Raw genomic sequence first — 23047 nt, 5'->3', positions numbered from 1 at the left:
TATTTTACACATACATTTCAACTCAGACTCATTGCATTTCAAGGGCTTAATAACCACACATAGCCTGTGGCTTCTGTTTTGGGCAATGCCATTCCGGAAAGTTTTGTTGATTGAGGGAATGAAGACAGGAGGTAGGATATTCTCAGCTCAACAAGAGAGGTGTCCCTGAGCCCACAGATTCCGGGTTGCCACGTGGTCCTGTCAGTTTTTCATGACTCATCTCTCTGGCCTCCAAGTTCATCTGTCTTTCTGTCCTTGGAGCCCAGCCCAGTGCAGGGCACTTGTAGGAGCCGTGGTGCGGTCTGGTGGTTTGGAATCAGAGGCCCAGTGTCAATCCTGGCTTGACCACACAGCGGCATGACTCCCAAGCCTTAGCTTCCTTATCTGGAAAGTGGGGGTGATGGGTTTCATCTGCTGCAGCACTGCTCGGTAGCATGTTCTGCCATCATGGCCACGAGGGTGCTGAGGTGGTAACCCGTTACCCACATGGTGCTAGCAAGCCTGTGCAATGTGGCTGGTATGAGGGAGAAATTGATTTTCAAATTTTATTTAATTTTAACTAATTAAAATTTTTTTTGAGAATGATTTTTTTATTGATTTATAATCATTTTATAATGTTGTGTCAAATTCCAGTGTAGAGCACAATTTTTCAGTTATACATGAACATATATATATTCATTGTCACATTTTTTTCTCTGTGAGCTACCATAAGATCTTGTGTATATTTCCCTTTGCTATACAGTATAATCTTGTTTATCTATTCTACAATTTTGAAATCCCGTCTATCCCTTCTAACTAATTTTAAATTTAAATAACCACTCATAGCTAGTGGCTACTGTATCAGACAGCGTAGCTTCCGAGCGGTATTGGGGGATTAAGTATAAAACCCCTGGCCCAGAGCAGGCCTTCACCGCCTGGTGCCTAGTTCATCAGGCTGGAGGGTCTATAAAGATAGCTTGGGGAGGTCCCTCTAGAGTATTCGGGGTACTGATAGTGGGTATGAGGAAACGGCCCCAAAGCCAGGGAAAGAAGCATCTAAGGGGAGTGGGTGGGGCTCTTTGAAATGCCGATACCCCGCTACAGTTTCCTGGGATGCAGAGGGCACTGAAAACCTCCACTCTCAGAAAAGACGTGCTGGGAGGCTGCAAGCTCATTCCAGCAAAAGCCCTGCATCTTGGAAGTTAACCTTTGATGGGAAGGTGAGAAAGAAAGGGAAGGATGGATAGAACCAGGCAGCGCAGACTTGAGGTGGGGGCGGGGGAAGGTGGAGGCCACAGGATTGTTTCAGCTGTGGGAAATGGGGATGGAGGCTGCCTCTTACCTTGACACAGCATTGACCTTTCTCTGGGTGATCTATCATAAAATTAGCAATGGTAGCTATGAGCTACTGAGGGCTTACTGTGTACCTGACATGGTGCTAAATGTTTTAACCTGTATTACATCATTTAATCCTCTAAGGCATAGAGACTCGTATTGCCTCTATTATATGAATGGTGAAACTGAGGCTCAGACAGGTTAAGCACCTGCCCAAAGGTCACACAGCAACAGAGCTGGGATTCGACTGCAAGTCTGGCTGACTGTGAAGCCCTTGCTCTTTTTTCCACTGTAGGGTACCATTCCCTTGTGCAACTCCTTATGTTTCCGGAGTTTCTCAGTCATTTTGCATCAATTTTTTTTGTACTAACATTGACATTAATTTCACAAGGTTATGTCATATCACCATTTGGTGATGATGAAAAAATGGGGCCACCAATAGGTTTAACAACTTATAAAATATTAGTGTAAGGACACTGTTAATGAAATGGACTTTGGTTTGTATAATGTTTTTATGTTTAAAAATAAGACCTGTCATCTTTTCTCTGCTCAGGTCTTTCTAACTTACTTAGAGGGTCACTGTCTTCATCCTTTTGGCTCTGGATGCTTTGTGTTACCCCTTTGCAAGAAGAAATGACATTAAGACCTGACATTGTATCACATGAATAATGAACAGAGGCCTGGGCTAGAGACCAGGACTTCAGGTTTGTTTGGTTTGCAAGCGACAAAAACAATTCTAAATTTGAGGGAAAAGAGGAGGAAATGGGAAGAACCGATTAGAATGCAAAGCATCTGGAGAATCCAAGGAATACAAAGAAATGAAGAAACCAAGTTTGCTCTGGAGATGTCAGCAGCAGAAATTCTTGAACCTTCTCTGAGTCACAGACGTAGCTCCTAATACTACCCAATCCCTCCCCACAAGCCCCAGTTCAGAATTCTAAATTCCCAGGAAAGGACATCTGATTGGCCCAGTCTGGGTCAGATGTCTAGCCCTAAACCAATCAGCTATGGGTGGGTGGAGTCTAATGACACAGTCATGGAGCAGAAAGGACTGCTGGGATATGGACAGTCACCTGGAGCGGGGAGGGGGCCAGCCAGAATAGGAGGACCCTTACATTTGGGAAAGAACTTTCTTCCTCACCTGATCCAGTGTGGGCTGATGTCTTCTCACTGCCCCATCCTGAACAGACCTGTCTCCTCCTTCCCTAGAGAGTGCTGACAATTTAATGCAGGAGCCAGCTACTTCTGTAAAGGATAGTGTTTTGGCTTCACAGACCGTATCATGGGTGTTGCTAATGTCAATGTTCCCATAAAACGTTATTTATGGACACTAAATTTGAATTCCATATAATTGTCATATGTCACAGAATCTTCTGTTGTTTTTCGACCCTTTAAAAAAACAAGAATCATCTTATCTCTAGTGCTGTGCAAAAATCCCAGGTCAGATGGGGTATGGGGGCTGTAGGTTGCCAACCTCTTGCTGTAATGAAAAGTAACATTAAGTCCTTTGATCCAAAATTTTACTTCAAGATACAGAAACTGGCAATGGAGCTACACAACATTTCAAGTATGTTGCAAGTGAAAAACTAAATCAGCCTTAAGGGGTTAATTTAATATGTAATAAAGCAATTGCAAGCCTGGCCTCAGTGAGTGATGCTGGTCAATCCATGTCTGCCCCCAGTTCAGTGTCCAGGGGACGTTACTCAGCTGTGTTTCACATCCGCCTCCTCGTCAAGGTGGTATTAGCAAGTTCCTTTTACTTGAAGAACTTCTAGCCATCATCCTTTGAGTGGGATCTAATTTTCCTTTTTCAAAAAATGTCATTGGGATTGGAAAATGTCACGTAGAGCAAAGACTCAAGATGGTGCTGGACCAGAAAATGACAATCCTGCTCCCCACCCTTTCCCCCCAAGCCGAGCCCTGTAGTCAGGCTGCTGGAATGGAGTCAGGTATTAAAAAAGAGGAAACAATCAAATAAATTGAAATCCTCAGAGGCTTGGTTCGAGGTGTTGAAGCTCCGTTCTTTCTGGATGAACAGGCAGAGGGGAAGGAGCCCAGTGCTGGGGGGATTTCAAGCCAGAGCGTCAAACTTGAGCCCCTGTTGCGGGGGTACGTCCTGGCAGGGAAAGGGGGCCAGGGAGTTAGGTGCTGGGTCTATGGTGTCCAGGCAGGGAGATCACAGGTGCACTGTGACTCAAAGCCGGTCTCTCTTATATGAGACTGACCTCTTGGGTTGGTGGGCTGGAGAGAGCTGCTACAATCCCCAAACACACAGGTTCCAATAACAACCTAAGAGCAATGCCAAGCGTCCGCCCTTCCTGAAGTATGAGCTAGGCTCACCATTCTCAGCAGGGGGCTGCCAGTATCATCCCTGTATGACGCCTGAGGAAACTGAGGCTCAGAGAGTGACATAAGGTTCTCCCAGAAGCAGACCCTAAGGAGCCATCTGCAAGCCATTTATTAAGGGCGTGTTCCCGGTAGAGGTGGGTAAGGGTCGGGGTCGGGGGAGAAGGCAGGCAAGGAGCCTGATCCTGCCGGGGTGCTCTGGAGTGCCAGGTACACCTCGGGGGTCGTCCTCTTTCAAGGCAAAAGCGCTGCCTGGGTTGGTACTTCTGCGCCAGCCAGTCATGGTTCACAGCCGCGCTGGGCGGGGGTGGGTGGGGGAGATGCAAGAAGGGCTCCGGCAGCTGGAGGATGGTCCTTCTAAGACCACAGGTGCTGCTGTTAGAAGCAAAAGCACACAGAGGAGGGGGAGGGGCACACATACTGGCAGCTCTGCGGGGCCCAAGGTCAGTGAGTGGAGGAGCCGGGGTTCAGAGCCCCAGCATCACACTCCAGAGCTGGGGACTTTCAACACCAAGCAGGTGGCCCCCAAACACTTGTACACAGACTCATGCTGGTCCATGTCAGAGTGTTTACTGGGTCTGGAGAAATGAGAAAAATATAAGGCTATTTTAATTTTTATTTCCCAAATTACAGCTGCCCTAATTTCTAGTCTTTCTTTTATAAAACAATGGTGATAGTACATTGGCGAGATCTTGTTTGGATTTTGCTTTGTTTTTTTGACAAAACAAAATAAAAAGCTGAGATAGTATATCAGTTTCCCTAAATTATTTTTTCCGTTTTCATTTAATGGTCCAGGAAACACAGACTCTTGGTCTACATGGTCTGTAAAAGGTCCAAGAATATACTTTGTATTTTTCCTATGGCTGAGAGCAACATTTCTCAAAGCATCCCATGGAATGTGAATCTTCTAAGATACAGTGAACAAAGACTTCTGGGGCCAAGTAGTTTGGGAAACCTACATACTCTAGCCTCCTCTGGGAGAGTTTATGAGGTACATGAGCTTAAAGGCACTGTCAAGTCCTACAGCAAAGGAACAACACCTAATTTAGTTTCACCCAGTGCACACTCACTAGCCTGTCATGGACATATTTCAGGAAAACTCTGGGCACTGGCTAAAACCACTGTTCTCAGTGCCTCAGAATGTGTTTACCCTTGTTCGCCTTGTTACCGGCTGAGATGGCATTTCACATGTATGTACACCCCCAGGAGAGTTTTCCTGGGTATAAGCGGTGCAGGGAAAACAATGACCCAATTGTCAAATGCTGTGTTAATGTTGAGCCCTTGGAAGGGCAGGGACATACATTTATGCCATCAGGTAAAGCTAGATCAAGGTGAGTTCCAGGCTGCCTGCCTTCAACCCCAGAACCGGCAGCCCAGCCCCAGGAGCTATAATTCTGGATTGTTCAGACAAAGCTTCAGGCATGTTTTAGAAACACAAATGTAGATGTTTTACTTGGAGAGGCCTTACTTGGCCTGCAGGTCCCCAGCCCCAACCAGACGGAAGGGGTTGTGTGAGGAGGAGGGTGAGTGAGCAGTGGGAATTTGGGCTTTCTGAAAGCGTGCACGTGGGTGTGAGTGTGTGAGTGTACATGTGAGCACACAGAGGTCAGCTCCTGGAAGGTAAGGTAGGGGCTTGGGGGTGGGGAACCCAGAGGCCTATGAGAAGATAGTCTGAGCCTGGGGTCAGAGTCCCTCCTTTGCCAGCCCCACCCCTACCTGGAGCTCGAGCCACCTGCCCAGGCCACACCCACTTCCCCCCAACACTGTCCTGCCTGGGCCTCTGGGAGCCTCTTGGAAGATGAAGGACAGGCCCAGAGGGCAGCTTTATCCCAGGACTCATTTCAGGAGGGAGGGAAACACCTCAGTGCTCTGTGGGATCCACATGTCTGACCACTTCACATCAACTGACCAGGTGACCCCCAAACTCCCACCACCTGTCAGGCCGAGTCCCCGAACCTTATCTGGTATTTGAAGCCCTCAACAAGACCCAACCAAACCGAAACATGCACGGAGGGCTGACTCTGTGCTAAACACTGTAAGTATTTTACATCACATCATTGAGTACTCACAACAGTGTCAGGAAAGAAATACTCTTATGATCTCCACTTTACAGATGAGCAAGTGGAGGTTCTAAGAGCTGAAATGACTTCCCCAAAGTCATGCGTGGAGCTGCTCTGGAGTTGATGGGCAGGACTGAAACTCATACCCTGGGTGACCCACCTGCTAATGTATACAAGATGCTCCGGGCTGAGGCAGAACTGCTGGGGGCACCAGACTCCCTGAGACGAGAGCCTTTGGTGTGTCGGTCTGAGAGTGTGGCCATGCAAATGATAGGAGACCTGGGTTCCAACGTCAGCTGAGCCCCTTTCTAGCTGTGTAACCTTGAGCACAAGTCACCTCTCTGAGCCTCCGTTTCCCCAACTACAAAATGGAAGTAATAGCTCCTACCTCCGAGGGCCGTGATTGAGAAGGCGATGCATGAATGAATGTTAACTGCATGAACTGGTGGCACCCCTGGCATGCTGCCTGCCACAGAGAAGACTTGTGGTGGCTATTACTTGAGTCCATCCTTCAGCAACTCACATAACTTCTCTTGCCACATCTGTAACATCAAAGGAGATGAATCGCTTTCCTAGTTTGGTCTTTCTTCTTCTAGGAAAGTTTTCTCAATGCTCCTCCCTGTAAACCTGGCCGGGGTTCCCCTTGCTGCCCTGTACTTAGCAATTTCCATAGCACGGTTTCTTAACCTTGGCACCATTGACATTTGGACCGACAATTCTTCGTTGTAGCGGGGACTGTCCTGTGCAGTCTGGGGTGTTGAGCCTCTAGCCATTAGAAGCCAATAGCATCCTTCAGTGGGAAACTGCCAAATGTCCTCTGAAGGCAACATTACCCCTGGTTGAGGACCATTGATTTGTTGCAATCGCCTGAATTCCTTGCAATCTGTCTTCCCTGGAGGCTGGCCAGCACTGCAGTTCAGAGCATGGGCCCCAGATTCAAATGGTCTGGGTGTGACTCCTGGCTCTACACTTATCACTGGGTAACTTTGAGCAAGTCACTTAACCTCTCTGAGCCTCAGTTGCTTCCTCTGTATAATGGAGACAAAGGAGTATTTGCTTCATTGGACCATGATGAGGGTTAAGCGAGATGGCAAATGTCACCTTCTTAGCTTTGTGCCTGGGAATAGGCTGATGGGAGATGGGAGATGAGGATGGGCTCTAGAGGGTCTCAATTTGGGCAAAGCTGAGGAGGATCCCAGAGGCCAGAAGGATTTGAGAGGCCTTGTCCCTGCCACTGGGGCAGCAGGGTGACTTCTCCTGTGCTTGTTTCTTGCTCCCAGGCACTTTCCCTGCAGCCTGTGCACGGAGGTTAATGAGCTGTTCAGTTCCGATGACTTGCAAGGTCTCCCTTGCTCAGCTCAACACCTGCTGTGCCTGATTGATGGTGGCCCTGTGGCCACAGAGGACCACAAGCCAGAACCGAGACAATCAATTAGTTCCAGGCCCCAGGGAAGACTGTGTCCTGTTCTCTTCTGCTTGAAATCGGAGAGGTGGGGATGGAAGTTTCTGGTCTGTCTCACACTTTCTCCCATGTCAACACTATCCCAGGGCTAAATGTCAGATATGGGCTTAAAATATCTAATGTTAATTGGTTGTTTATGCCAGGAAGTGGGTTAAGTATTTTACCTGCTTGTAATCCTGCTCACAAATCTCTGGAGTGTGAGCCATTATTAGCCCAATTTTATAGTTAAAGAAACTGAGCTCTGAGAATGGACATGGCTAGTCTAAGGAACAGAGCCAGGACTGAAATTCAGATGCTGTAGGAGACTTTCACTTCTTGGAACCTCAGTTTCCCCACCTGTAAAGTGGGGCAATTCATACCACCCATCCCATTTGATTGTGATGAGAGGGAAGAAATCACGCTGTGAAGGTAGGTTGGCAAGTTTAGAGTGTTAGCTACCAGGTGTGCTTTCTGAGTGAGACAGTGGGGGTGGGCTGGGACCTGGGTCAGTTCCCAGCAGAGACGGGGACTTCTGGGGTGCAGAAACTCAGGGTGGAGCTTTCTTTTTAGTCACTAGGGCTGGCCCCACACCACGGCCGGATAAGTAACAAAACTAACGCTAGCAATTAACTAACTAATTCTGTAGAGCATTTACTAGAGGCTGGCACTGCTCCAAGGACTTATGTTAGGCCACAGAAGCCCCACAATACTGGGAAGTAGGGGCTAGAGGTACAATAACTATGCCTGTTTTACAGATAGGGACATGGAGGCTCAGAGAAGCTAAGCGACCAGCCCAAGGCCACACAGCTTGCATGTGGTAGAGCTAGAATCTGACTCGAGGTCCACCATTGCGCTCTTGATCCTGAAGTACGCGCTGGGAGGAACTTACGGGGACAGACGAGGCCAGCTCTTCTTCTGCAGCGCGGTCTCCAGGGAGGCAGCTGGGAATTCGAGTCAGAGTCACCCTGTAGCTTGTTTCTCCGGCTCTCGTGCCTTCTGCTTTGAATGAGTTGAATAGTCCCTGCCTCACTGGCTGGTTTTCTGGATGAGAAATGGTCTTGTTTCATAAAAGCACTTTGTAAAGTCGGCTTTAGTAATCCTTGGTACAGAGGAGCCCGTCCTGCCACGTGTGTACCTGGGACAGTGTGAGCGTTTGGTTCTCACCTTGGGTCAGGCCAGTTATGTCATCCCTCCGCATCCTTCCTCACCTGTCAAAGGGAATTCAGCGCTTATGGGGATTAAAAAGACAACGCTTAGTACTTTCTGGGTTATGATAGTTTGCATTACTGTTCGGCAAACATTCACTTCCCTCCCCCTCCCACCCTGGGTGGAGTTTACAGCCCCTTCCACTGAAATGCTGGGTCATGTGACATGCTTGGGCTCCTGGAATGTTAGTGGATGTGGCTTGAGAAGATGCCTTGAATGTGTTCCTGCAGTTTGGCTTGGTGCTTCTGTTCTGCTGATCTGCCATAGGCAGAGCATGCCCCAGGGAGCTTCTTCAGCTTGGGTCCTGAAACAGGGAGATGTGTGGAGCAGACATGAACTTGACCTGAAGCTTAAAGAAGACCTTGAATTAAGCCAGCTTAGATCTACAGACCCAGAAACATAAGTCCTAGTTGTTGTCACCCATGGAGTTTGGGGGATATTTGTTACATGGCATTCTTGTGGCGACAGCTGACTGATACACTGGCTGATGTCACCTCTCAAAATTCCTTCTCTACAACAGACAACAACAGAATTCAGACCTGTGTTGGCGGCAGTGCGATGCAGTAGTTCTCAAATTCTTTATTGGCATAAATAATTCAGACATTGGATTCTCACTAAACATTGCACTAAACACAAGAAACAATAGGCTTGCCGGCTCAGAGGCTCACAACCTGTCCAACAGCCCAAGTTAGAAATACTTTTTTGAGAAGTGTAGAAAACTTTATAAATGATTCTGTACAAATATACACAGTGGACCCTCCATCCATCTGGCCTTCCTCTCTTGGATGGCATCTGGATCGACTGTTCTTTCCCAGCAATGAGACATTGGCAATGAGAGAGACAGACAGACAGAGACCAAGACAGACAGAGATAGAAAGGAAAGGAAAGAAGTGGCCCCAACAGGAAAACATGAAACCAACTTCCTACATGAACTCATTCTGTGACAGTCAGTACAAACATGGAGAAAACAATATGGGCCATTGGTCCATGTCGGTCTGTACAAGAATTAGTCTTTATATATATATATATAATATATATATGTATAATATTTATAGGTATATATACTTTGTGTATAGAAAAAAGTAACAGCATAATTTACACCAAGAAAGCCTTTTTTTTTTTTTTTTTACAACTGAGAATTTTCCTAAGGTCAATAACTTTGAGAGTAATCAACCGAATAAATCATGCGGTAAGTGTGTGGAGTGGACCCCAGGGCAAAATCAAAGCTCAGGGACACAGAAATGAGAGGCATGGGGTGGGACTTGACCGCTCAAGTGAGATGTTCTCAGCCTGACCCAGCCGTGGGCGACGGCACTCACCTGGTGAGACCAGACTCACCTGGCGTGACCAGACTCACCTGGCCCCAGTGAATGCCCTTGGCCTCTGTCTTGGCACCCTTGGAGGGGACAGGTCTTGCCAGAGGCTCCCAGATCCTTAAGGTTGAGCCTCTGCTCTGTGGATGCTGATCCCCACAGCAGCTGGGGGGGGGTGTCCTTATGAGATTTGGGCATCCCTCCCCATGTCCATCAGGGCACCAGCATCTAAGAAGATGGGTAACACCCACTACCTCTCTATTCTAGTCCTCCATTTTTTCAGGAACATCTTCAAGGTGGAATTCCTGGGGGTTTCAGTTGGGTCACTGAGAAGAGAAACCACATTTACTGAGCACCTACAGTGTGCCAAAAATTGTGTGACACTATTGACATTCATTATTTCATTAACCCCCTCCAATTACCTTGAGGGTTAGGGACAGACGAAGTACTAGTGGGCTTCATGAAGCTAAGAAAATCCAAGGAATGCTTTGGAGGAACTGCTGGCGCTGAGAAATTGATGTTAAGGTCATTATTCACAAGACAGTGTGGCTTGAGAAATACATGTAGAGTCACAATGAAGCAGGTGAACGAGCCCTGCCAATTTACAGCAGACACACACACACACACACACACACACACACACACACACACACACACACACACGGGGAGTCCTGTAGTCAGCAAAGATGCTATGTTTCCAAGCCCTGACATGTATTTAAAGGGACAACAGCACACACTATCCCACCAAGAGGGTTCATATGTTTTCTCTCACACTTTAGGCTGCATTGCAGACTTGGCCTGTGGCCCACTAAGACCCCTAGGTCTTCTTCAGCCACTCTGTAACAAATCAGTCTTTCGCCCATCACACCTGTCATGTTTAGTTGGAGATCCTTACAGCAGGGTCTTTCCATCAATAAATTTCCATGTTCATGCATGTCCTTGACCTCAGCGCTCCAGTGGCTTAAAAATAGGGTGACATAAACTCTCTAGGAAAGAGGCCATAGTGAGACGGCCGAAGGAAGATGTATGGGCCTCAGAGAGATCAGAGACACACGTCGCAAGAGGAGGTAGGGGGACAGTGAAGCAGAAGCAAAGACAAGGAGGAAAAATGCCTTAGAGAAAAGGGCTGATGGCCAATCCATCTGTAGAAGTGATATCCATGGATAAGGACCCAATGTGGGCACCAGGAAACAGAGACATTGTGCAGAGGCAGGCCGTGACAGGGCCCGAGAGAGAGAGAGAGAGATGCAGAGAGAGTCTAAGGCAGCCTAAGTACTGGCCTGATTCAGCAAGCACAAAACCCACCTAAGAAATCTTCTTCCCCAGGAAAAGGCCAATAGTTTGGGCCAGGTATGATGAGGGGAGAAATTGAGGTTTCCACCTCTGAGCCAGGGTATCTTCTGTTCAGGGATGGAGTTCCCCAGAGTTCAGGATCAGGTTAGGGGAAAGCAGGGGAGGACAGAGCTAGTGCCTAGGGGCAGGTTTTCAATAAATCATGATCTTGCCTCTGAGCCTCCACATGGGCTGTTCCTTCCACCTGGCACACTGTTCCCTGCCACCCACTCCCATTTGACTCAAATCTCAAGACAAGGTTCAGAAGTCCCCTCCTCTGAGAAGAGTTCTTTGAGAGCCCTTGTCAGAGCTGGGGCATCCTTCAGGGCCTCAGGACCCCTATACTTCTCTATCTCGTCCTCTGGACTCAGGCTTCCTGAAGGCAGGGACAACTTCTCTTCCTCATTTTTTCCCCAGGAGCATAGGAAGCACTTGCTGTGCTTCACTGAATGAATACATGAGATAAACTCTTGGGGACTGAAGAGATAAGTGTTGCTTCATGCTGAGCTCTGTTCGGGGTGTAGCCAATGCAACTGGGGACACAAGCTTTTGAAATACAGGGAAGACTTTCTTAGCATCCTTCAGCTGCTCAGCTGGAGGCATTTTAGATCCACCAATGGGCCAGAAAGTAGGAACTACAGAGGTCCTAGAGGACCATGACATGGATGGAACTCCTGTGGGAAGTGGGAGCCCATGGGGAGTAAAGACTACTAACTGGATGACAGCTTGGAAGGGGGAGTCAGAAAAAGCCGGGTGACACTAAGCCTGACACTGTCTGAGCTTCCGGCCTTTCTGCTCCAAGGCTTGGAGATTTCAGAGGATTTATTCCCGCCAGCGAGGCTGGGATGTGTGCGTGGAGGAAGAGAAAGAACAATCTCCAGCATCCCCTGGGGTAGGGAGCACTGGGGCCTCCACGGAGGGCAGACTGATGGAAAAGAGGAGGGAGGAGCTGAGAAAAGACTTCTGGGATCTCAGTTGTGCTCGGGCCTGGCCCGACCCAGCCAGGCACCGCCCAGCCGGAGGCCCAGGATATGCAGGGGGGCTGCGCGGCGCTCCACGGGAGGCTGGCCAGGAGGGCGAGTGGGCCAGGGTCGGGGGTGGGGGTAGCCTATTGTCTACACTGTAGCTACATAGCAGTTAACTTGAACTTACACGAGTTCACACGTACCCATTTACCCATTTTAGCAGTAGTAGCAGCATAGACACAAAATAAACAGGAAAATGGCTGCAGTCCTGGAGGACCAATGCATTGCATTAACTGTCCAGGATGCACGTAAGCTGCCGCTGCCCCAACCCCGGCGGGGCTGGGATGGGGAGAGGTCGACTCAGGATCCTTCTTGGAAGGTGCTTGGCTGAGTATCTCCAATTCTCAACTTTCCCAGCCCCAGTCCTTTGGGATGCCCCACTGCCCCACTCCCCAGTCCTGAGCCCACTGGACCCCGGGGGTCCATGTGTAGGGGTGGAGCCGTGGGACCTACCGAGCCTGCCCACACTCACCTCCAGCCCCAAGTCAGCCACATGGGATGGGGTTGGACGGCCACCTCTTGTCCATACTGTCTGTTTTATTGCTTCATTCCCACCAGACTCAGCACCTCTGACTCTCTTCTCCAGAGTTAACTAGGGAGTGGAAGGAGGGTGGGAGAGCCCCTGGGAGATCTGGGGACCCTCCTTCCTGGGAAAGACAGAGGGGACTTCTCTGAGCAGCCCCCGAGAGCAGCCCTGGGACTGTCTGATGCAAGTGCTAAGATTTCAGTTCAAGAAGATGTGCTTCTGTAAGAGGATGGAGTGGGCTAACACGGAAGGCACGGGGGCGGATGTGGCAGGGGGAGCCAGGCATCGGGTGGGTGACCTGTGGGGCACTTCCCACCTCAGGAGCTGGGATTTCAGACTTTGTCTTGTTCATGCAGGTGGTGATGGGCAAGTCAACTTTCTCCTCCCCTAGGCCACCTTCCAACCACTGAAGATGCTAAATATTGCTTTAAAAACCTATTTCCTTGCCATGGTGACTCAAGAAGCCCCCTCCTTGAGTTTTCCCATTTCCTTCATCTGATTTCCTTTTTCTTTCATGAAAGGCTGCAGATGGCAGGAGGCTGGATTTGGGTCGTAGTGATGTGGCCGGCAGACAGCGTACTCAAGACCTTGTACCTTGGCTCAAACCAATCAGATGGTGACACTGTATCCCTTAAAAGCTCCCAGTGCTTTCCTGGTGCCGTCAGAAGACCTTTGAGATGCTCCCCAGCCTCCAGCCCCAGCCCACTCATCCATTCTGGCCCCCTGCTGTGCCCTGGCCACACCAAGACTGTCTTCTCTGAGGGGTCTTTGTGTTTTGTGTTTCCTCTGCTTGGAATGGTGGTTTCCAATGGAGGGTGATTCTATCCCCCAGGGGACATCTGCAATGCCTGGAGACAGGTTTGGTCGTCACATCTCAGGGGTGGCAGGAAGGGGGCGGTGTTACAGGCATCTAGAGAGTGGAGGCCAGGAATGCTGCTCAACATCCTACAGGCACAGGATGCCCCTCCCCGCCACTAACACAGGACCCTGACTAGAATGATCGTCCCTCCCTCCCTCCATCTCTTTAGACCGCAACTGCAATGTCACCTCCTCAGAAAGTCCTCCGCCAAGTGCTCCCTCCACAGTAGTCTCCCCTTCCCCTGTCCCCCCATCTCAGGTTACTGGTCCCCCCACTGGTTTTCCTGCCACAGGGCTATGTCCGTCATAATTTATATCTTGTGATTGGCCAGCTTCTTGTCTATCTCCTCCTCTGGGCTCTAAGCTTCAGAATGGGGAGATGTTAGCTCATCACTGAATGCCCGGAGCTCTAAGAATGTAGTAGATGCTCGATAAATAATTCATCGAATACACGGCTGATGAAGACACAATCTCACACCAAACTGACTGGGCTGTCAGCATCTGTGTGAGGATGCAAAGGCCCCTTCCACCCTGACCAGCCCACTGCTCACCACTTCCAAACAGGCTTCTTTGCTGTGGTTTTTTCCCTGCTATCCTGGCATCAGTCTTTCCAAAATTCTCACTCTGGGCGATGGAGGTCAGGGTATTTTTAAACTAGAAGAGCTAGCCAAGCTGGTGGTTTTTTTTGTTTGTTTTTTTGTCTTTTGTTTTTTCTTAAGTGGTGGAAAAGAAAACCTAAGATTTATTTTTTATCAGTAGACTTTCAAATCTAAGAAGGCATGATGCAAATAGCACGTTGGCATAAACAATGGCTGCCCGCTCAATAGAGGGAGGGAGCCATGCTTCTGAGCTAATTTAAGCTAAATACATGGTAGCGATTTTTCATCTCTACTATTGTGTAACTTTCTCCTCAGCTCAGAGTCCAGGGGAGATGTTATCTGGCAGGAGGTGGTGGTGGTGAAGGATGAGGGGAAGGAGGAAAGGAAGAGGCAGCAGACAGAAAGTACTCTCTGCCACCAAACTGGTTATTAGAGGCATTTCAAGAGCTCAGGAGTAGAGCTGGTGGTCCACTAGGACCCCAGGGAATTTTACCCAGGTGAAAACTTGATTTTGAGCCTTCCACGCAGGGAAGAAACCAGAAAGCACCTGGAGCCAGTTTTCTTTTCCGCCTCTCTATAGGCAACATTCCTTACCTTCATAGATGCCCAGACTGAACCACAGAAACTTCTACAAAGTGCCTCAAGTAAAAAACAGCCCTCCCACTCCCACACGCATATACACCATATTTCCTCAAGTTCCCCGGGCCTCGGACCCCAGCTGGTGCGAGGCTAAGGATGGCCTTGAGGGGAAGCCATTCTCTGGAAGATAAATGATTTCCCTCCCAGCAAGCGCATTACCAAATAGGATCACACGCAAGGTCTTAAGGACAGAAGTTTTCTTTCTGCATTTTCCAAGTTCCCGGACTGAAAATAAAATTCTCCAGGGCCCTTAGGGACCGTCCACCAGCTACAGCCAAGACTTCAAATGACTATGCTTTTGGAAGTTTCTGAGGCCTTTGTTCTAAACCTAACTCTGCCTCTAAGGGACCTAGTTTGGGAGAGTTTACCTTCCTTTCTCTGGGCCCAGTTTCTTTCTTTTGTGAAAGGAGGGGAGGCATGAGATCAGGCTGGCTACTCGTGTCCACATCAAGTGGCAACTCTGATGCCCTGAGGTTGCATCTGTGCTCAGCGGGAAGGCGTGCTGTGATTGATTGGCAATGTCTGCCAAGAGTACAATAGGGGGCAGTGGTGGTAGGAATGTTACATTATTGCACTCCTTGGACTAGATCATCCTTCTAGATCTTCTAGATGTAGATCATTCTAGATCTTCACTGCAATGACCTGGCCAAAGACAAAAAATCAGATCAAGTTCTAGCTGGCCCCTCTGAAGGCATGATGTCCTCTAGCATTGCCACACTGGTCTCCAAACCATGGTGTGCTGAGGAAGTCACTAACACACAGCACATTTGCATTTGCCCCCTCCATTACAAGACATGCTTAACCACAATTTTCCTTGGCAGTGTCCATTCCTGTGCATAGAACCACTGTCCTCATGCAGGGAACTGGTGTCTTCCATCAGCAGGCCTAGGTAAGGAATGTGGGATGGTAGGGGCAAGGTTCAGGTTTTGCGGGCTTAGCTTTTACTAACAGCACTGAATGGAAAATCAGGAGCAGCTGGTGGCCAGTGGTTACCGCCTCCCCACTCTCTCTGCCCAGCGCATCTTGTTCAGCCTCAAGGTTCATGGTCCACAGCGCCAGCCTCCAGGGGAGGTAGGGCTGGATGAGGCCAATCTACCTTTCTGGACTCCTAACAGGTGTTTGGTAAATGCCGGTGGGTCTTTTCTGTGGGCTGGTACCCTGGCACTTGCTCTCAGAATACTGTGCAAGATGTCAAGTTGAATTCATAGATGATGACCTTGTTGGGGATGCAGAAACCAGCCTAGAAAAGCTTGGAAAGAGCAGCCTGCTGTCAGCTTTTTAGAGATTTAACTACAGGTAGCGTCTTGAAAGCTCTGCTAAGTCCTGCAATCAAGAACTGAGTTCAATCTTGTTCTGCCTAAGCATTTCCAATGCGTATTTGTCCCAGAACCCTTCCAAAAATGCAATGTCCATCTAGTCTGCCATGGAATTAAAGGTCTATGAGACCCACTTGGTAAACTGGGTCAACCCAGATCAGGCGCGCTCCAGGCAAAGCCCATCTCCTCCAGCCCAGCCCTCAATAGGGAGAAAGGAGCCATCTCAGCCCCATGGTTCTGAGCTACAGATGACATCAGAGGCGGGGATGGCAACATCCCGACGGGCAGCTGGGCAGAGACCACTCACCAGGGTGGGGGTGGGTTCCTGGGAACGAATGAGTCCAAAGAATCATGTTTAAAATGTTGGCTCTCTCACTTCACAGGCTGGTTTACGTCTATATCCCAGTTTCTCTACCCATGAAATGGGGATAATGGTACCTACTTCCTAGGACTGTACTCCACGAGGACTCGGCTACCCTCGCACATAGTGATGAGAGGCTGTTAGATGGGTCATTCTCTGCCTCCCAGGGCCTGGGTCCCCTGGGACACCTGCCCCAAGGGGTCTCTCTCTGAGTCACGACCATTCAATCTGGCAAATTCGTTTGGAGTGACTTGGGATTCACAACTCAGGGAATCCCATACTGCCTGGACCTGCGAGTAGAGCCCGCCGGCTGCAGGGAAGGACCTCTGACCCCTGTGCCAGGGCCTCGCTCTGACCCAGCAACCCCCACCCCCACATTCTGCAAGTGTTTGTCGAGGACCTACTACGTGCCAGGCACTATGCTAGGTGCTGGCGCATAGATAAGTCGAGGAAGTCGGGGGGACTGGAGATCTCCCACCAATGTTCTGCCCCTGCTGGTTAACAGAGAGCAGGCATGGACGTCAGGGCTCCGAGAGCAGGGTCAGGGGTTTAGGGTAATAGTCAGGAGCAGGGACTGGAGAGGAGCGGGGCTGCCGTGACATGCCATCGGGAGATCCAGGAAGAACACAAACTGTCAGGACCCTAGGTTCCCACATTCCAGGTCCAGGCTGACACCTGCTGCCTTTTGTACCCCTCAGAGGTCAGGATTATTCCCTTACAGCGGTGTGCAGGGGAGGGCTGGGATGGCGGGCTAAGGTGAGGCTGGGGGCCAGTGAGCGTGTCCACATGGGTCTGCTCATGGCTCCCTCACTCCACAGCAAACGCGCAGCTCACCAAGATCTGTTCCTTTGCCGCTGACGGAGAATAAAAATAAAAGCAAGCATCATGCCACGAGCCCCTTCAGACGGGGCTGAAGCACATTCCACACCACAGGTGGGCTGTCCACCCTCACCCAGGGAGATGAAATCTGAGACTGCTGGACCCCAGTGATGGAGGTGCCGGTCAGGGGGCAGGTCTGAGTAAAGTGACCCTCGTGGCCCAGACGTGCTGGGGAATCTACCTCTCAGGGGGTCTGCCATGGAGGAACCAAGGTGACCAGCCAAGGGACGAGACAAAGCTCCTCAGGATTTTAGGGGTTGAATTGTGCCCCCTACTTCCAAAGACATGTTGAAGTCCTAACCTCCAGTGCCTCAGAATGTGACCTTATTTGGAAACAGGGTCACTGCAGAGGTAACTGGTTAAGATACAGTTGAACTTGAGCAGAAGGGACACCTAATTCCACGGAACTGGTGTCTTTATAAGCACATGGCCATATGAAGACAGAGCCAAGGAGAAGGCTGAGTGATGATGGAGGCAGAGATTGGACAGAGGTGGCCACAAGCCAAGAAAGGCCAAGGATGGCCAGAAAACCACCGGAAGTTCAGAGGTGGCCAGGAAGGACTCCGTCATGGGTTTCAGTGGGACGGTGGCCCTGCTGACATCTCGATTCTAGACTTCAGAACTGTGAGAGCATCGACCCCTATTGTTTGTGGCACTTTGTGACAGCCCTGCCCTAGCGGACTTGTACAGACAGGGATGGGGGCCTTGAGCTGACTGCTGGCATATCTGATATAAGCCCTCAGGGGATGGGTCAGCGAAGCAAAGGCTGACAAGCGACGAGGATAGGAAGAGCAGGTCTAGGGACTCAAGGCTGAGAACAAGCATGGGAAAGAAAGCCAGGGATGGGACTCTTGCCCTGAAAGCCCCTAAAATCAGGGCCCTAGAATTCTCAACAGTCCTTGCTATGGGACTGAACTGTGCTGCCCACCGCCCGCCCACACAGTTCATATGTGGAAGCCTTAACCTCCAATGTGCCAGTATTTGGAGACAGGGCCTTTAAAGAGCTAATTAAGGTTAAATTAGGTTATAAGAACAGGGCCCTAATGCAACATAACTAGTGTGCTTGTAAGAGAGACACACACCAGGGATGTGGGGGCCCAGAGTCAAGGTCATGTGAAGACATGGTAAGAAGTTGGCTGCCTACAAGCCCAGGAGAGGGGGCCTCAGAAGGAACCAACCTTGCCGACACCTTGGTCTTGGACTTCCAGGCTCCAGAGCTGTGAGAAAACACATTTCTGTGGCTGAAGTCCCCTGCACTGTGGTATTTCGCTGAGGCAGCCCGAGCAGACGAGACGGAAGCAGGGAGCCCTCCCAACCTCCGCAGCGCTGCACGCCAAGTGGTCCTGATGTCTGCCCGCACCGCTCCCAGGACGGGGGGCTCCCTACCTCACGAGGCAGCCCACTGCAGCTCAGGGTGAGCTCTTAGAAAGCTCTTCCCCTCCTGGAACACGTTCCTGGCCCCTGTACCTCCCACCCCTGGTTCCTGCCTCCTCTGGGAGCCATGTGTAAACTGGTTTTTCCTTCCTTCGACAGGTCCCCTAGATCAGAGGTTGGCAAGCTTTCTGTCAAAGCCAGACTGTAAACACCTTCGTGTTTCAGGGTCATCCTGTCTCTGTTATGGGCAGTCATCTCTGTCACAGTACAAATGTGTGGTCCATATGTAAAGGAGTGGGGGCGGCTGAGTCCCAATAAAATTTGTTTATTGACATTGATATTTGAATTTCATAGAGTTTTCATGTATCATGAAATCTTCTGCTTTTTTCCCCAGTGAAAGACTAAAAAACCATTTGGTGGGCTGGATACAGCCCACGGAGGCATAATTTGCCAACTGTAAAGTCTAGATTTTTAAACATAGAAGGGGCCTAAGTGTTTACCACTTCCTGTTCCTCAGATGATCAGTCACAGGCGGGGACAAGAACCGTAGGAAGGGAGGAGTGGGGGTGGGATGTGTGTATGCGGGGTGGGTGGTGGACGGAGGACAGAACAGGGCTTCCCAGATACTGGAGTCTAGTCTCCAGAGACCAATCCAGAATTTCTATTGACAAAGAACCCAAGGTAGAAATAAACGAGGAGGAAGAGGGCTTCACAGCAAGACAAGAGGCTTCTCTCTGACCAGCAAAAGGAAAATCAGGACAAAACAGGATTAAGTGGTGACTCTGAGTTTCCAGCTTCGCTCTGGGGACGGTGACATGTAGGAATGCTCCCTTACAAGGCCAAGGGAGGGGGTCCTCCTGCCAGGAGACCCCTGTTTTATGAAAGACCTGTAGGCAGGGAGAATTGGGTGGAATTCAGTGTGCAAATCCACATGCCCTTCAAAGAAGACAAGGTCAAGGCTTCCTGGTGGAATCTCCACCCTGCGGACTGGTCCACTTGGGAAGCCTAGGTATGGGAGGGTTTGCCGAAAGCAAGGCAGAGACACAAAGGACTCGCTGTTGGATGCCGGGCGCCCGCATGCAGCTGCGATCAGGCACATGTGCACACACGATCTGTGCTGTGTGGATTCTACAGAACGAGTCCCAGGTGGGCCTGGCGATTCCCATGCAAATACACACACCACCTTTTTTTCCCCACTTGCAACAAGTTAATGAACATGACCTCATTCCCAGACTTCAGTGAACAGGATGGAGGTCAGCAGTGGAAAGCGAGGGTTTGGCTCTTCCTGGATTGAAACGTCTGCAAATGAAAGCTGGCTTCTAAACAGTTCTGGGGGGTGGAGCCGGAGGAGGGTGAGAGGGAGGGGCTGGGCTGGTGAGCGCGGAGACGGAGGAAGGCAAGGAAGGCCGGAGCAAAGTGACCACGTGGGCGGAGGGAGAAGGCAAGCGCAAGGGATGTGGGACCCAGGGATGGACCCAAGGAGCCCCGTTCTGAAAAGCAGAGAAACTCCAAGGGCGCAGGCAAAGCGGAGGTTTCTCCCTGGCTCCCTCAGGCCCCGTTCTTAACCTCAAGTTGGTGCTTGTGAACAAATGGAAAAATCAGCCTGTGGAGACGCGGCTGGGCTTTGCCAAAGGCTCTGAGTGGCCATGTTAGTTAATTCTGGAAACGACAGAAGCCCGGGGTAGTAGGCTGCAGTCCTGGGTGGCATTTCAGCTTCAGGGAGCTGCCCTTGGCTGCTCCTTCCCCCGCACTGAGGTCCATGACAGACTGGGGTCCGTGGACCCGAGAAGTCCGTTGGACTCCAGAGAGGCAAGACCCTCCAGAGGCCCAAGCCTGGGCCTGGGGCTGGTCTGCTGGGTGACCTGCCTGGATAGGGAGCCAGCCGCGGACAAGAGCTGCCTGCAGCAACATCAGAGCAGCTGGGGCTCCTGCCAACCTGTGCAAATGCCTCCAGGATGCACAACGATGGGCTGAGAGCCACAGTTACAGGCACCAAGGGAAGAGGAATGTTTAGGAAAGGCCTATGCGAGGGCCTGGAGTCTCTGGTCCCCAGCAGGTGGGAGCATGGGGAAGGTATTCAGGGAGGCCCTCTGGGGGACACAGGGATCCCCCGTGGCCAGGGTCTTGGGAAGCATGCCCGGTCTCATCATTTTTCCCAATCCGGAAGCAGGCTTGGCCCCCAGAGTGTGACCCAGTCTGGGGCCCACGTAAAGCAGGGGAGATCCCCGTATCTCGGGTTGGATGGTGAGTCTGAGCCCAGGTAGGGTTTTTAAAGTCTAAGGTCCCCTCTCTGGGAGCAAGATATTGAGATAAGATAGTGGCCGGAAGAAACCGAGCTGGGCAGTGCCCAGGAAGTGCAGCAGGACTGGGGGCTGGCCCTGGGCATCCTGCCAGAAGCCCAGCTATCCTGCTTGTGCCCTGCTGGGGGACAGATTTCCCTCTGATGCTAGGTCAGGTGAAGGGGGTCCAGGGTCTTGGAGATGTAAGACATTCTCTTAAACAGTAAGGAACATAAAGACTGAGGCTCCCGCCATCACTCTGCACCGACTTGCTCCCAGAGACCTTGACGTGGAACACTTGACCCCAGTGTGGTCAGAAAAAGCAGCTGGCCCCGGTGGGGAGGGATGGAAGGCAGGGGCACTGAGCGTGTTCAGACGTCAAAGGGGGAAGCCACTCTGGGACTCAGCACTGGCTGGAGCCGAGAATGCAGAACCCCAACAAACGGCCTCCCACCTCGCCTACCCAGTAGGACTTTTTAAGGATGCAGCAGCGGGGGCAGGGGATCATTTGCAAACAGGATGCTGTGCACACGCCATGTAACCCAACACACACAGAACCTAATGACCCGTATCTGTCACTGTGGTGGACAAACTTAGCTGGTGTAAGTGCCAGAGCAGAGGGAGGGAAAAAGAATGTCCTAGAACTTCCCCCTCCCAGAGCCCCAGTTCTCAAGGCTCAGACTTCGGGGGGTGTCATGGACGAAGGTGAGCTGCAAGGAGCCCCCAGAAGTCATCTTGGCCATCACTGTGCTTTCCAAATGGCTGGGGGGAGGCTGGGCAGCAAAGCAGGTAGGGACGAGGCTGTCACAGAACAGGAGAAGCGGCGGAGACGGCAAAGCGTACCCTGGAGTGACCCAGGATGCAAGAGACATGCACTTTGGAGCAACACACAAAGTGCCCAGACCTTGATAGGCATGGGTTGGGGCCTCTGAGATCAGATGTTTACAAAGGGACAGCTGAGTGCCCCGCCCAGATCCCGGGCCCATAACCTCCACCATGTGGGCGCCTGGCTCTGTATCCCTGTCCCATCTTCCCAGAGAGCGTAGCTGGAACCCACCACACAGACACCGAAACAGCTGAGGGCACTCAGCTCCAGGGCTGGGGCAGCCTGACTCCTACTTGTCAAGGGGAATTGAGAGCAGATGGTGTCGCGCACGTAGACACACACGGACACACAGACCGTTCCGGCGAGCCCGCCCGCGTGGGCCTCCTGCCCTGGTCTCGCAGCCCAGGGGCTCCGCATCCAGCCCGTGTTCTCTTCTCTGCACCATCCCCCTGGGCCTCACTGATCAATGCCGCATCTCCCTGGCCGGTCCTGTGAAGTCCTAGCTCGGGGATCCCCCACCCTGCCCGAGCAAACGGGCACGGGCCTGGGCTGCGGGGAAGCCGCCGGGCTCAGTCGTGCAGTGCTCCCAGGCCGGCCGGGGTCGGTACCCGCTGATGGTGAGCCTCTGGCCTCCTGAGCTGGCAGAGGGCAGAGCAGGGGAGGAGAGGTGGCGTGGGAGCTGAGGCAGCTAAGTGCTGTCCCCTTGTCCAGCGGTCACAGCCTGGAGTGGGGAAAGAAGGGAGAGAGTGGCAAGAGGTCACATGGATGAGACAGTGCCATCTTTGTGAATCAGCGCCCTCTCGGAAGGCAGGAGGCTTGAGATGAACTGCTCCTGTCCTCCGCAAGAAAAGGCAGAGGTCCTACTACGTGTCAGACTCCGTGCCAAGTGACGCACATACCTGATCTCATTATACCCTTTATACAGATGAGAAAACTGAGGCTCAGAGAGGGTAAGTGCTTTGCCCAGTGGTGCACAGCCAGGAAGCAGCAGGCTCTTCTCACTGGCGTATGTAGCCTCTGGACTAGGGGTGGTCACCAGGTGTGGCTGGGTTGAGGCCATGTGTTGCTGGAACACCAGCCCACATACCATGTGGAGTTGCTGAGAATGTTTGGTGAGGGATGGAGATTCAGGAAAAGGAGGTGAGACCAGACCCACACCAGACACTCCAGTTATGAGTAGAGGCTTTGCTGACTACTGTTGAGCCAGCGGTCAGGGGCAGAAGTTTGTGTCCACTCTCCCAGGACGATTTTGGATACAGACCCAGAAGGTGCACAGGTAATCTGTGCCTAGAAGGTGGCAGAGTGGAAGGGTCAGGATCATGGATTTAGGGTCCAGACCAACCTGGGTTCCAA

General features: G+C 51.0%; 1 protein-coding gene across 1 annotated transcript in view; it reads right to left on the bottom strand.

Annotated features, from left to right (window-relative positions):
* Positions 1-8911: 8911 nt before the first annotated feature.
* The window catches only part of KSR2 (kinase suppressor of ras 2), a 376779-nt gene continuing 362643 nt past the window's right edge, over positions 8912-23047 (bottom strand). The window contains exon 20 of the mRNA XM_032471653.1: positions 8912-22415. Coding sequence (XP_032327544.1) covers positions 22409-22415 — 7 coding nt within the window. The 3' untranslated portion in view covers positions 8912-22408. The remainder of the gene's footprint in view (positions 22416-23047) is intronic.

Source organism: Camelus ferus, chromosome 32 (genome assembly GCF_009834535.1).
Source record: "Camelus ferus isolate YT-003-E chromosome 32, BCGSAC_Cfer_1.0, whole genome shotgun sequence".
In the NCBI taxonomy this organism is placed as follows: Eukaryota; Metazoa; Chordata; class Mammalia; order Artiodactyla; family Camelidae; genus Camelus; species Camelus ferus.
This window is presented reverse-complemented; position numbering and strand designations above follow the sequence as displayed.